A 13,696-nucleotide genomic window follows, 5' to 3' on the forward strand; every position below is an offset into this window, starting at 1 on the left:
GCCCAAATTAGAGTTTAAGTCTGTTAGATCCAAAGTAAATATGTGTAAGCCTACGGACAGAACCCCACAATTTTATGAGTAACAGAAGCCACTCTTTGAGCATATCCCTTGACTTTCTTGAGGCATTGGTTTGAGGTGGCCTCATCTGCATCCTCGAGCCCTGCTGTCCATCAACCCTCCCACCCCCACCCAATTTCCTAAAATGAATGTAGATCGAAGCTCTTAGGGAAATCCTGGTCCAGCTGAGATTGAAGTTTTGGGTAGGAATGCAGATCATGCATTGCTGATTTTTTCTGGGCCTATTAGATGCTCCGATTCTACATCTGCTGAGCTTAGGGCTGTGGTCCAACAATGCATTAAGGAGGCAACAAGTGTTCTTTACTCGCTCAAGAAAAATTGCCCTTGTCTTGGAGACAGATCAGCAAACTCCTATGGCTGACCAGCTGGCCAAGGGATTAACAGGGACAAATTATTTGTGGGCTCATAATCCATTGTAGCTCGCTTTTTTCTTTTTCTTTTCCTGTTCCAGAGAGAGCCACCTTAGCTTTTTAGAGAGCCCTAGTCTGTTGTCATTGTATCATAGTTTATTCTTAATAAAATCTTCATCTTTTTATTTGTCATATCTCTCCGGTAGCTGATCAGAATTATACCAAATTTGATAATACTGGTTTCTCTGTATATACTCTCTTGAATACTGTTCTGAAAATCTGAATTACAACTCTTTTAGTATTCAAGTTCCAGCAACACTGCTCTGTTTTACTTTGCACTAAGAAAATTCTGCAGCCCTTATTTGATGTCAGATTCCTGAGTTTTTTCTGCAGAAGATAGTACTACCCCATCTGAACAATCAACTGAATTTTCTAACTATTCTAATTTTCTGTTTTGAAGTCATTATTTTCTCTCTCAACTATAATTTCTCTAGTTTTATCTGTCCGGAGATTCTGGCTTGCATGTCTCTTCTAGTTTCCTAGTTGGGACTGGAAATTGGATTAGATATGACTCTTTTTGCAGCATAGTGGTCAAAGCTGAAAGTGAAAATAGGGTTAACATCAAAGTGGGGACCTCTGATCTCTCCAAGAGAGAATGTGGAAATGTTTATTCCATCATTGCAGTCCCTCCATAAAGCTTTGCTAAACTGAATTAAATAGTAAATGGATGCTCATTAGGGAAAACTAGACTTTAAGAATGGGGTTGGAAAATGCTAATTGCACGGACACACAGCATGCTTCCACTGTGATTACCTCCATACAATGGGACCCACAGTGTGGGAGAATCAGAAGCATACCCACACTAGTGTGTGCAGCAAGCACTCCCCATAGGGCGTGTCATTAGGGTCTACCATGGTAAGAGTGGTTGTGATGCTGCCCTATTGGGACTAGGAAGATCTTGTTTAGGGCCCTGGATGGGTTCTATGGGCCTTGGACTTTATGTGTCATTTGTTGCAACAAGCCTAATTTATAAGCCCATTAATGGGGGGTTTAAGTGTATAAGAATATAGCAAGTCTTAGTTTGTTAATTTAAAGGAGTTTGAATTAGAATAAGATGCTTAAATAGCTTTCTAGGAGTTCTATTAGGTTAATTAGTGTGCACGAGTGAATAGTTCTTTTAAGGGAGTTTAGGAAATTCAAAAGCTTATATCCTTATGTAATGTCCTCCCATCATATGACATATTTTGAGTAAAAAAAACCGAGTTCTTTTTAAGGGTTTTGGTACTGCTATGCTATATGCATAAGTGGGAGAAGGCTCCTCTCCTAACCGCTTGCTTTTCTACTATATTACTTCTTCTAGTTCTGGCCTACTATAATCAAGTGCTATCTATACTTTATTCCTGCTACTTATCATATTCTCTTTCCTCTTAATTCAATTCTAATCTCTCTTTTCCTTTCAATTAATCACATCGATATTAGAGCTGATGACGTGCTATCTATACTTTATTCCTGTTACTTATCATCTTCCTTTTCCTCTTAATTCAATTCTTATCTCTCTTTTCCTTTCAATTAATCAAATCGATATTAGAGCTGATCTGGGAGTAGCTCCGATACATGATAAGCTACAGGAAAGTCATTTGAGGTGGCATGGCCATGTTCAATGGAGGCTGGATGCTCCAATACGGGAGAGTGATTTGATTCAGATTGAAGGAGCTAAAAGAGCCAGGGGCAGACCTATAATAACTCTACAAGAAGTGGTGGGGAAAGACATGCATAGCTTAGGCCTTGTATCAAGTATGACCTTGAACAGGGCTGATTGGAGGGTAAGGATCCATGTAGCTGAACCCATTTAGTTGGGATAAGGCTGAGTTGTTCAAAATTCTAGTTATTTCTAAATTCCACTGGACTTTATTTGAATCATATTTAATCAGTTATGTAGATCTGGTCGTCAATCTCTGCTCACACTCAAGTTGACCCAGTGAATCTGAAAAACAGCTTCCCATGATATACCATACCATCACTTGCACCCCCAAAACCCACTGGCCTCCCAGGCTTCCTGTCCTTTAGGAGATCGAAATAATTGACTGTATTGGCCAGTGCCTCATGCATAAGGTTGTCTCCTTGAACTTTTTCCCTCTTGGAGGGTGGTACAACTAGCCATTTTCTGCCTTTATCAATTCAATAGTTAAATTATAAACAGAATTACTAGTTAAATTAAAGGACAAAGAAAAACCTCTCTATCTCATATACGAGTACCATTAAGGACCATGAAGGCAACATAATAATGGTGTACACTTTCACAATTGGAATTTGTTTATCACCATTCACCACTCAGCTGAAAGCGATTGCTGGAGGTTTGAGGATTTTGTCATCCCAGGGATTGTATTATCTGATTACTGAGGAAAGTGCAGTGTTGATTATCAGATGGCTGTCTTCTAACTATAGAGGCCAGTGGAAATAGCTGCATCTCATTAGGAGCAGTTTATTAGTTCAGCTCGGAATGTATCCTTTATGCGGAGGATGACATCTGATTCAGCTAATGGATTAAGGCCCAGGTTGTTAGACAACATATGCATGTGGGGTCTGGGCCTTACCCAATTATGTACTATTTTCCTTGGTTTTGTGGCCAGTGGATTTTTTAATGTACAATATAATTGTGTAGCTTTTTTTTCCCTACCTAATATAAAATCAGTAATTTAGAAAACAAAGTTAGTTGACAGCCTGACATTAGCTGCACAACAGTAAAGGTCTTCTAAATTTTAGCACAAACACATAGTACCAATTTGAATTAAATGGAAAAAGTTCCCCGATGTGACATGAGAATAAGATATAGAGCACAAAACTCAATGGTGATATTAAAAAAGAAAAACAGAAACTTAATATATGTTGACCACTACAGGATATTGATAACTTTGAAAGGAAAATAGTTTAGCAAAATTAAGGAATAAGACATGGGGTTGTGGGTGTACATTTTTTAAGAGATCGAGCTAAAAAAAGAATATTATGGTTTTAAAAGGGACAAAAGAAGGCATTAGGAAGAGGAGTAATCAAAGGGATTATGCCTGTCCCCGGTCATGTCCTTATGGGACCATTGACATAATTGACACAGCATAAAGGAATTGATAGTCACTTGTGAAATATGATCACAAGTGACGGATCTGTGACTTTCTAATTTCTAAACATCATCTCATTACATATTTACTCTTGCCAGTGCTTTGACACTGCCAGCCCTAAGCCCATATCTGGGAAGGTAAGCGTATTTGGCAGTGGGCATTTAAAACCACCAACCACGCTCTAAGCATAGGTCCAGAAAGTCTGCTATCTTGATGGCCATAAGTAGAGTGGAATGGTGGATCAGGTCTTGAGTAGCAGACCTCAATTAGTTCAGATAAGGCTTAGTTAGTTGACTTGAGCTGTCCCATTTCAAATAAAACTTAAAGAATCGATTTCCATAGAAACATAACCTACTACTAATACAGAGTCTGCTGGCTCAAATTTTTTTTAAAAAAAAAAAAACATCATTTGTTGGTCAGCAAACATCATTACAAATGCCAAAAGGAGGGGAAAACACTCTCATGAGAGATTACATCCAATGCCAGGTTGCCAGGTCAAAGATTCCTTCCTCCCCATCCCCTCTTTTGGCTTTTGGGTAGGCAAAAGGCATAGTGTATTCAAGGCCATACCACAATACTAACTCCAAGGAATAGAGAACTTCACATCCCAAGAATCATGGAGAATGTCACTCCAACGAAAAGTGGGAGCTCGAGCCAGCAGATAGGTGAGGAGATGAATGATCTGAAGGAATCCACCTTTTAAAATCACTGTAGCCCAAATGGAAATAACCTTGGATACATCAAAACAAATAAAGGACATAAGCACGCCTCTACACTTTCTTAGTTATAATTCCACCTATACTCCTAAGGGAGCACCAAACAAGAAGACCACTACACCACTTTGTCAGGAAATAATCACCAACAGGTAAAATAACCAGGATCAAAGATCAGCATGTAATGATATATTTTAACTGGCCTCCCAAAATAAAAGCATGCAAGAGAAAAAAGATAATTTTTTACATCAACTTCATATGCATCACTAACAAATGCCATCCACGGAAACTAATCATGCAATGATGCAAATACACCATTGATATTCCAGCAATCGAAATTGTCCCAAAAGAAGTGAGTTGTGCGTTGATATACATTGTTGTGGCTGTTACTTAACAGCTCGAGCTTTTAGGATAAGCGATTGTAATTAGGTATCACAGTCAGGAGGTCAAGTGTTCAACCCCTAGCAAATGCGAGGGGTTTTGTGCCATGTGTTGTTGTGCCCCTACATGTTGTGCCCCCTTGGTGCCACGCAATCATGTCACATGCAGAGCCGTGTGTGTGTATGAGCTTGCACATGCCGGGGGGGTGTGTTATGTGATGATATACATTGTTGTGGCCATTAATTAACAGCTTGAGCTTTTAGGATAAGCGGTTGTAACAAAGTATAAGGTACCCAGCCTCCAAAATTCTAGAGAGATGCTAGTTTATAAGCTTCCAACAAGTAGCAAAACGATAAAATTATGAAACATGGCCCATTTGCAATGCAAGGTGCAAATATCAAGGAGTAGGACTTACAATAACAGTTGTCACCACAGCCTTCACCTCTTTCTTGTGTGCCATGGTCAAGTCCAGAAATCTCTTTGCAATACTGTCAATATGTCTTAGTCTCCCATTCTCAGCCAGAATAGCTGAGGTAAATAAATTCAGAATATGCATGTAAGAATAATAATAAAAAGAGTTGTCTAAAAGCATGATGAATCAAGCACAAGTAAAACTTCAGATACAAGGTTAACAGTATTTGAAATAATATTTGAAAAGCAAACCAGTGACAGACCAATAACAAGGACCTATTGAGTGTTAATTCGCAGGGATACCCACTCAATGTTTCAGATTTCTATTTGGTGGTGAGTTATGAATTGTTTCAACCAATTCTTATAGCAGTATGTCTGGGTCAAATATATGGGGAAAAAATTTATATGGATATGTAAGTAGAATAGAGTAGGTATGATAATTTAATGTATACAGTCAATATCATTTAGAGAGGTAAATTTTCAGCATTCATACAAAAATTGGCACAGTACACGCATGTAACATCACACCAAGTGATGGCCCTATCAGCATACAGTTGGAAGAAGCCATGGTTTTAGGTATCTTAAAACGAGTAAACTTCTTGTAGACCCCCTGAGGTTTGTTGACCTGTCATGTAGCCCCTAAGATTTTTAAAACATTACTTACAGACCCATAAACCTCACGGTGTTAGTTAGGTGTTAGTTTTACCATGTAAAAGACCAAAATAGCCTTTCTACATCATCTTCCAAAATAGCCAAAACTAAAATGACCATTAGAAAAAAAAAAAGGTTGTGAAGGAGGAACCAAAAAGGGTTTTGGGAGAACCATGGCCGAAGGTCCCTGAGGTAGATCGGAGACACCATGGCCGAAGCTCCCTGAGCTGGGAAAACCAGCGTTCATAGCAGCAGCACCTCTTCTTCTCCTTCTCATTTTTTCTCTTTGGTAATTCCCTAACCCTCTCCTGTTGACCGACCCATTCCATCTCATTTTCCTTTTTTTTCATTTCAACCGAAACCATCATTTTCTTCTACCTTTCTCCCTTCTATTTTATTTTTTTTCTGGTTCTGCTCCACCGTGAGCTCCATACCATAAGCACTGACAACAACGCAGGACAAAAACCAATTAATAAGAATTCCAGGGAGAGAAACTCCAAAAAAGAAGAGCGGAATAGTTGTCAAGGCGTCGCCGCCGCCTAGGCGTCCAGGCGCCTTGGTCGCCTAGGCAGGCGCCTTGTTCGCCTAGTTGGTGTCGCCTTAAACTTTGGCCCACTCCACCGCCTTGGGTCGCCTAACCGCCGTGACAACTATGGAAGAGCCATGAAATAAAGCGAAGAAGGTGCAGGAACAGGACATGAACTTTGCTTCTAATTTTTAACTATTAGACAGAATGTGGGGGAAGGGGAATGAATAAAAAGGCATGAGTTTGGAAAATACTTAATAGTTGCAGACTAGTTGTTTTTTTGGGTTGTTTCCTACGTGGTTTATGCAACCTGTTGACTGAGTGTTCTTCTTTCTCCTCTCTCTTTCTAGTAAGTTCTTTCTCTTTCTCTATTTCTTCTTTTCTGATTCTCCTCCTTTCGATTTCTCTGCCCTGCCCAGCGTTAACCACAGCCATTCATAACCCATTTTCGAATCTCCTCGTGCCTTTTTCCCCCTCTCTCTACGACTTGGGGAGAATAAACCTTACCTCTAGTCGATCTTACCAGAAAAGCCCTGCTGGAATAAAGAGATGCAAATCAAAAACCAGTTCTGGTTTCAATTTTACTGCCAACTCTGAGTTGAAGGTTTCTCTTTTGATCTTTTGATCACTGTTTGTGGAAGCGCCAAAAATTAATCAAAAACGCAGGAAGCATTTTTTATCTGATAAATCAAAAACCAGTTATGGTTTCTGGTGGTCCTTCCTCACGGCAATGGCGGTGGTCCTTCCTCACGCCGATGGTGGTTGTTTTCTCTCACGGCAATGGCGGTAAGGTTGTTTGAGATGAAGAGAAAGAAGAGTAAAGAGGAAAGAGCAATCGATTTAGAGTGTCTATTTTTTATTTTTTTTTTGGTAAAAGAATGTTTGATTTAAATAAGGGTATTTTTGCCATTTCCTCATTTATTGCCTGCTGACATCAGCACTTAACCATTGACTCTAACAGAACATGTATTCCGTCTATTTTCTGGGTTTGTAAGTCAGGTTTTAAAAAACTTGGGGGCTACATGATAGGTGAACAAACCTCAGGGGGTCTACAAGAAGTTTACTCTTTTTGGTTTGGTATTGGAACCAATACCATGACCAATATCGGTCTGTATCAGCATATCAGACAATTTTTCCCTCAAAGATGATACCATACCTGACTAAGGGTATTTTTGGGATTTCTTACCATGTCAGTGACCCGTATCGGATCGATATGGGCCGATACCGAACAGATTTCTTCAACATATTGCAAGTAGCATATAATGGTGACAGATTATATCCACTACTTACCAAAAGATGAATACCATGAAGGATTATAACCACAAAGGGTGTCTGAATCCCACAATGAACAAAAAACAATTGGAAAATAATACAATAAATATTATTTTCTTAAATTCGATTTTTAATCCAGTTCACCTAACAAAAATTTTTATTTAACATTATCTGGAAAAAGTGACTCCACTGACCACTTGAATGCAGATTGGTATCCTTAAACTCAACTAATGAATCTCAAGGAATAGATTTACAACAAAAGGGGACAGCAGAAACTGGTAAATAACAAAGTCTGGAATAAGTAAAAGAAATGACAAAAACTCAATAGCAGAGAAGGATTTGATAGAAGCAAATAGAGGACAGTGGAGAAAACTGAGGACTTGACCAATACTTTTCTGTTAGATTTGAAATTCTGGTCAAAAAGCCTTTGTGATCAGGTCTATCAGATCTCCAAGTATCAAAGAGAAAGAAAAGCCAGCTCATCTAAGGGATGCTACCGTACTTGTTAAGTTGTTATGAGAAAAGCAAAGAAACAGAGCAGGTTCAAATCTAAAGATATGATTGAAATAATTAAGAATTAAGAACAGGAACAAAGAGGGATGCAATCACATACAATTTGAAGCGAAACTGAAAACTACCAAGTTATGTTCAGTTTAAGCTTGCTGAAAGTTGTCAGAAAAACTGAGTTCCACCGGGTTCTAGAAAGGATGGGAAACTGACTTGCGAACTGAAAAAACCAGAGGGGAACCTAAGAAGGATAACAGAGAAGAGGGGAGGTGCAGGAGTCCACCTGCTGTGGGCTAGGAATCTACTAAAATCCCCTTGAGAATCCACCCAAGTCAACAGCTTTGAATCCACAGAAGCAAGTTGCAGAAAACCTGATTTTTATTGCTCATAATATGTATGGTGGCTTGTAGACTTGCATGCATATTTATTTACTGCTACTGGACCTTCTACTACTATTACAACTTCGCAATCAAATACCAACAAGAAAACTAAAATTGAAACACAATGCCATGACTAATAGGAACTCCTACTACAACAAGGACTTCCAATTAACTCACATAAACAGAAGAGAAAACTGAAATAATATTCCTAATGACTCTAGGACAGACTTTAGCAAATCAAAGTAGAAAGACACACACCAATATTTTATCCCATGATTTGACCATCTAACTGGCCCAACTAAGACCAGGAATGGATAGCTCTTTCTCATCTTCCTATGTGCTGCTGCATCACACCTATTTTTAAAGTCTCTAATAGCCTATCCACTTTTAGTATCACTTTTCCAACGGCAGGTAATAGAGGGTCCAGAAGTGTCCACCCAAGAATGAGGTCAAGACAGGCGATACATGACCCAACTATACATCAAAGAATGAAATATGTTTGCCAAACCAACCAATCAAATAACTATCAGTAAATAATTAAGCACAATGACTAAAAGCTTAAAATGTAGAGTCGATAATGACAAAATGTCATTTAAAGTGAAGCCAATCTCAACCACCCAGTTAGTCCGACCAAGTTCAGTTGAGACTTGAAGATATAAGTTTTATTCTTGAACAAGAAAGAAAAGTGAGGAAAAAAAGTATGCTGCCAAGAAAATGCTGGCACCAACTTCTATTGTTCCAAATACGTCACAGCATTGAGTAGATCTAATGGTGGAACCAAAGGGGGAAAAAAGAAAAAAATCTAAAAACTTAGCATACAGCCATGAAGAAACTGCTTTAAAAAAAACACCCTCTTAGAAAGCTAGCTTGTTCCATGGTTAGAAAGAATACATATTGGATGCATTCTACAACCCAAAAAAAAAATTCCAACAGCGGGTAAAGTGCATATGGTATCAAATAATGGGAAGGAGGGGGGAATGTATTATATTTATATGGCAGGTCAGACTAAGAAGACTGAACCTTAATTTTGACTGAATTCAAATATGACAAAAACAGGCAGATAGTTGCAGAAAAATTTGGAAGACCCAAGGTGTCAAAAATCGGCGAATCAGATCAGGAATCGCCCAATTCAAATCGGAATTGACAATCACAGATCCCGATTCTTGACGATTCGATACGGCCGATTCCTGGATAAAAACAACAGAATCATTGGAATATTCCTCAGATATGACAATTCTAGGGAATTTTCAGACCGATTCTAGGCCACTTACCGCTTCCATTCCCGATTCTGCGTTTTAAAACCCTGGGCACACCCTGGTAGGGCTTTATCAACCTTAAACTTTGACTATGCTCCTGAAATCCAGGAATTTCTGCCTTAAATATTTATGAGGACTATCTTGCATGCATTCTCAGGTCCATTGGTGAGGGAAATTTCTATGGGAGTACAATTATTGAAGGGTCTTAGGATATCAATTTCTTTTTCGCCTTTTTTTTTTTTTTTTTGGGGGGGGGGGGGAGGTGGAGGGAGAGGGGGTGTCCAAAGATCAAATAATGTAATATATGGCCCCCAATAATTTTCCTCAAAAGACCCTAATTCATTTCAGAGAGAGGGCTTTAATTCTTGGCTGGATATCTCACTGCAACAGGGGGCAACTTGCAAGCTTCTCCAACAAAGTAGCATAAAGCCATGAAGAATTGTTGCATCTAAGGGGTTATTACACATGCACTGTTCCATTCTACGATAATCATTATTTGTCATAGCTGATTCAGTCTAAAACCAGTGCATTTGCTTGCCTCTTTGCTCTAATATCAATCCACAAAAAGATAATATTGTCAAATGTGCAAATGCTATAGTTTCTCCTTAGAGAAGTATTTTTCACGATATGAAAATTTCATCAGATAAACTCTATTAGTCAACAAAAAGGATAAGACATGTCCACTCTTCTTTTCCCACCAATGATTTGTAAGTTCTCTATATAAAATTTAAGTTTCTAAAATAGGTAGACATACCCAAAAAATTCTTGGTAACATCTGAGAATTTAGCTGCCGAACTTATATCATTTACAGCCTTCACTCTGGTCTCCCCAGGCACTGATAGATCCTTAATGAACTGGGAAAATGTAGGACTCTTTTTGGTAGCCTCAACAAGGTCAAGAATTTCAGTCTCAACTTTGTCCAATGAATTGGCTTTAACAGCAGAGAGGTACAAAGCAGAGGCATAGTTTCCCGTTCCTCCAAATAATGTAAGAGGCACCTGAAATGTTAGAAAGGACCACAAAGGAAAGCTTAATAAAATAAAAAACTAACAGATCAAATACGTTCTGACAATTGATACAAAACTATCTTGCCAGAAACTAAGAAAATAACAAAGGAGATACCGAAATCCCATTAGATATTCACAACTGAGCAGTCTATTTAGATCATTTCTCGATACTAGGAGCATATCTCTTTCCAATGGAGAGCAAGATAGAGTACCTCTTAGTAGACGAACTGGCCAAAGAGGGTGCAAGGAATTAATCTTTACACAGGACTGGCCATATCCAATAATGTTAAGTTATACCTGTTGATGTTCTGATTTCTTTGTGTAAGTATCATACTAATAGGCCCCTTTTGGAGAGTTTTTAACAGCGTTGTCTTGCTCTTTGGTCAAATAAAATTTGTTACTTATCTTTAAGAAAAGAAAAGAAAAAAATTCCAATATCAAAGGAGTGGTTTTTTAAGTCATATTAGAAGATAACAAGAGAACCTTAATGCAATGAATGATGAAGCATGATGAAGCATCAAATACATTTATACTCCTAAATCCTATTCTTATCAATGTTCAACTGATAAGTGGTCTTTACAGAAATCAACTATTGGGAAAAAAGAAAGGGTTTGATTAATTAGAAAGTGTCACAAAGAGAAATCCGCACAGCGAACCAATCACCTGGTTCTGTTTGAGCAAACCTAACTGCAAATAAATGACAATAGTTATAAACAACCTATGCGTTGACTATGGACAAGCTTATCAAGGTCCCAATATTGCATTGGATTTCCTTTTCTAAGTATAGGCATTTTTGGTGAATGTTTTTAATCCTTAACCCCCCCCCCTTTTATTTTTTTTGGCAGGGGGGTTGTGGGATTGGGTTTCAATTACTTGACGATGCAGGCATATGGCAAATTTTCCAAAAGATAAACATTCTTACTTGTAGACTTAACATTTTGGGTTTTTATTTTCCTCTTCACTTGTTTTTCCGGAAAAGGATGCTAAAAAAGGTGATATCCTACAGCACATAAAAGCCATATGCTAATTCCAGCCTAGTAAGAATTTTAGATCCTTAATTAAGCAAAATGACCTCCAATCCTAACCTAGTGAGAGTTTTAAAGCCTTAAAAGCAACAAAATGACCTTTTAAAAAGGCAAGTCCATTAAAATACTTCCATGACACACTCCTTAAGTTGTTTGGATTCATTAAAGGATAGACCTTGCCTCTCAAATCTGGAACTTATATGCATAACCTTTAGGAACTGGAACTTTTTAAAACAATTCCAAATGAATTAAGAAATAAGCAGCTTACTAAACCATTCTTGACTGACAATCCCGGCGGTATTCACATTAAAAATCAGTTTCACTTCCTGATCTAAAGTGACAACATTAAAAAAATCACCTTCAATTACTACATTCCTCAAACTTGGGGTTTCAGCAATTTCAAATTTCAAATAAAAAAAATTGCATTACTCTGCCTTGTTCAACCCCCTAGTAGCTAGAGGCCTTCGCAAGCAATGAAGAATTGCTGCATAACCACTCCAGCATTGTTCAAATTACCAAACCAGTAGTACCACAAACTAGAGGTCCCAAACTACAATAAGGGATGATCCTTCATCTAAAAACCACATCAATGGGTTACCGCTGACCTCCTTGGTTTAAAAGGTGATAGTACTGTCCCCGCTCCTTTTTCCTTTTTAAGGTCTTTTTTTTCTTTATTGAATTTGTCTATGCAGACAGTCAAAGGATCCTGAGAATCACCAAAAGAAGAGATGGCAAAAGCTAATTTCTGCAGAAGACCAATCGGTGTCTCCAATAACACCCAAAATTATTTATTAAAAAAAAAAATAGAGAATTTGCATAAAGCTTCTATTCTGGATGGTAAAGGGGCTGAAATACACCTAGATGATGGTTTTTCCTATAGAAAGACGGGATGGGGGTTCCAGAAATTGGTGGTGAGATATGCTCTCTCAACACTACCGAATTGAGAGGCAAGCAATTATATTTTATGAGCTCAATGAAAATACGAGCTTGCTATGGTTCTTATACTTGTCATCTTCTGGGTCTATCAACAATCCTACATAATCAAAAGATCAAACGTTTATTATAGAGAATGGACTTTACATAATTGGAAACGCCGGTAGCTTAAATGTCAAGCAAAGTCACAAGTTTAGATTTTTCGGGAAAAAAAAAAAAAAACACAGAGAACGGAGCAGGAGATAAACACTTGCAAGCATATCAAAACGAAGATATAACAGCATGGTGAGATCTCGAATCTACACCGTGCTAATCCATTCACTATCTGAGTCTTCACAGGTATTGAATTTAGCTCACCTTAACCTTAATTTCCTTTGACCCTGATGCCGTCGCATATTTCCTTAATAACTGTAATAAAACCAGAGCCAACAATTAGATCATTGCGATCAAGCGATAAACCAGTGCCAAAGCCAGACCAATCAATCAAATTTAGTTCGTGACGAGCGATAAAAAAATCCGATTGGAGGGGTAAGTCGTCAAGAAAGCAAGAAAGGATGAAAAATCGACGAACAAAAAATTTTCGTTTTACCTCATTACTCAATAAACTAGGGCTGCCCGATCTCTGGGCATAAAAGGATTCGGCTCTGAAAATGCTCTGAACCAGAGAGAGATTTGCTCTGAGACGCGCCGCCAACGCCATTACGAACCTTAGATTCTCAGAGTAAATGCCAACGTAGTGAGAAGCTAACAGGAGAGGGAGAAAGAATGTTTAGGCTTAAGAAGACTCTTGAGTCCGTGTGGATGCTCTGATTGCTCTCCAATCTCGTCGGATGATCCATCATTTTCTTTCCAATTTTACCCTCATATAATTCCAAATTTCCCATCTAAGGCCATAGATTTGTTTTGGTAGAACATCCAGGGCAGGATATAAATCATCTACGGTGCACGATCTCTGCGGTGCATTGCGGTGCGGCTTCCATAGGGTGCCACATGGAGCTGCAACATCGTGTGGTTGAGAAACCCATGAACCTATTTCAAATGAAATACCCAACCCACGATCGGGTTGAGCTTTTACCCTCCCAATTACTGAAAT

At 38.5% G+C, this 13,696-nt stretch overlaps 1 protein-coding gene across 1 annotated transcript in view; it reads right to left on the minus strand.

Annotated features, from left to right (window-relative positions):
- The window catches only part of LOC122649166 (ATP synthase subunit O, mitochondrial-like), a 30,960-nt gene extending 17,572 nt beyond the window's left edge, over positions 1 to 13,388 (minus strand). Inside the window, exons 1-4 of the mRNA XM_043842543.1 lie at positions 13,193 to 13,388; positions 12,961 to 13,011; positions 10,393 to 10,636; positions 5,051 to 5,163 (exon numbers count right to left, since the gene is read on the minus strand). Coding sequence (XP_043698478.1) covers positions 5,051 to 5,163; positions 10,393 to 10,636; positions 12,961 to 13,011; positions 13,193 to 13,303 — 519 coding nt within the window. The 5' untranslated portion in view covers positions 13,304 to 13,388. The remainder of the gene's footprint in view (positions 1 to 5,050; positions 5,164 to 10,392; positions 10,637 to 12,960; positions 13,012 to 13,192) is intronic.
- Between the last annotated feature and the right edge of the window lie 308 nt (positions 13,389 to 13,696).

Source organism: Telopea speciosissima, chromosome 1 (genome assembly GCF_018873765.1).
Source record: "Telopea speciosissima isolate NSW1024214 ecotype Mountain lineage chromosome 1, Tspe_v1, whole genome shotgun sequence".
Taxonomy (NCBI): domain Eukaryota; kingdom Viridiplantae; phylum Streptophyta; class Magnoliopsida; order Proteales; family Proteaceae; genus Telopea; species Telopea speciosissima.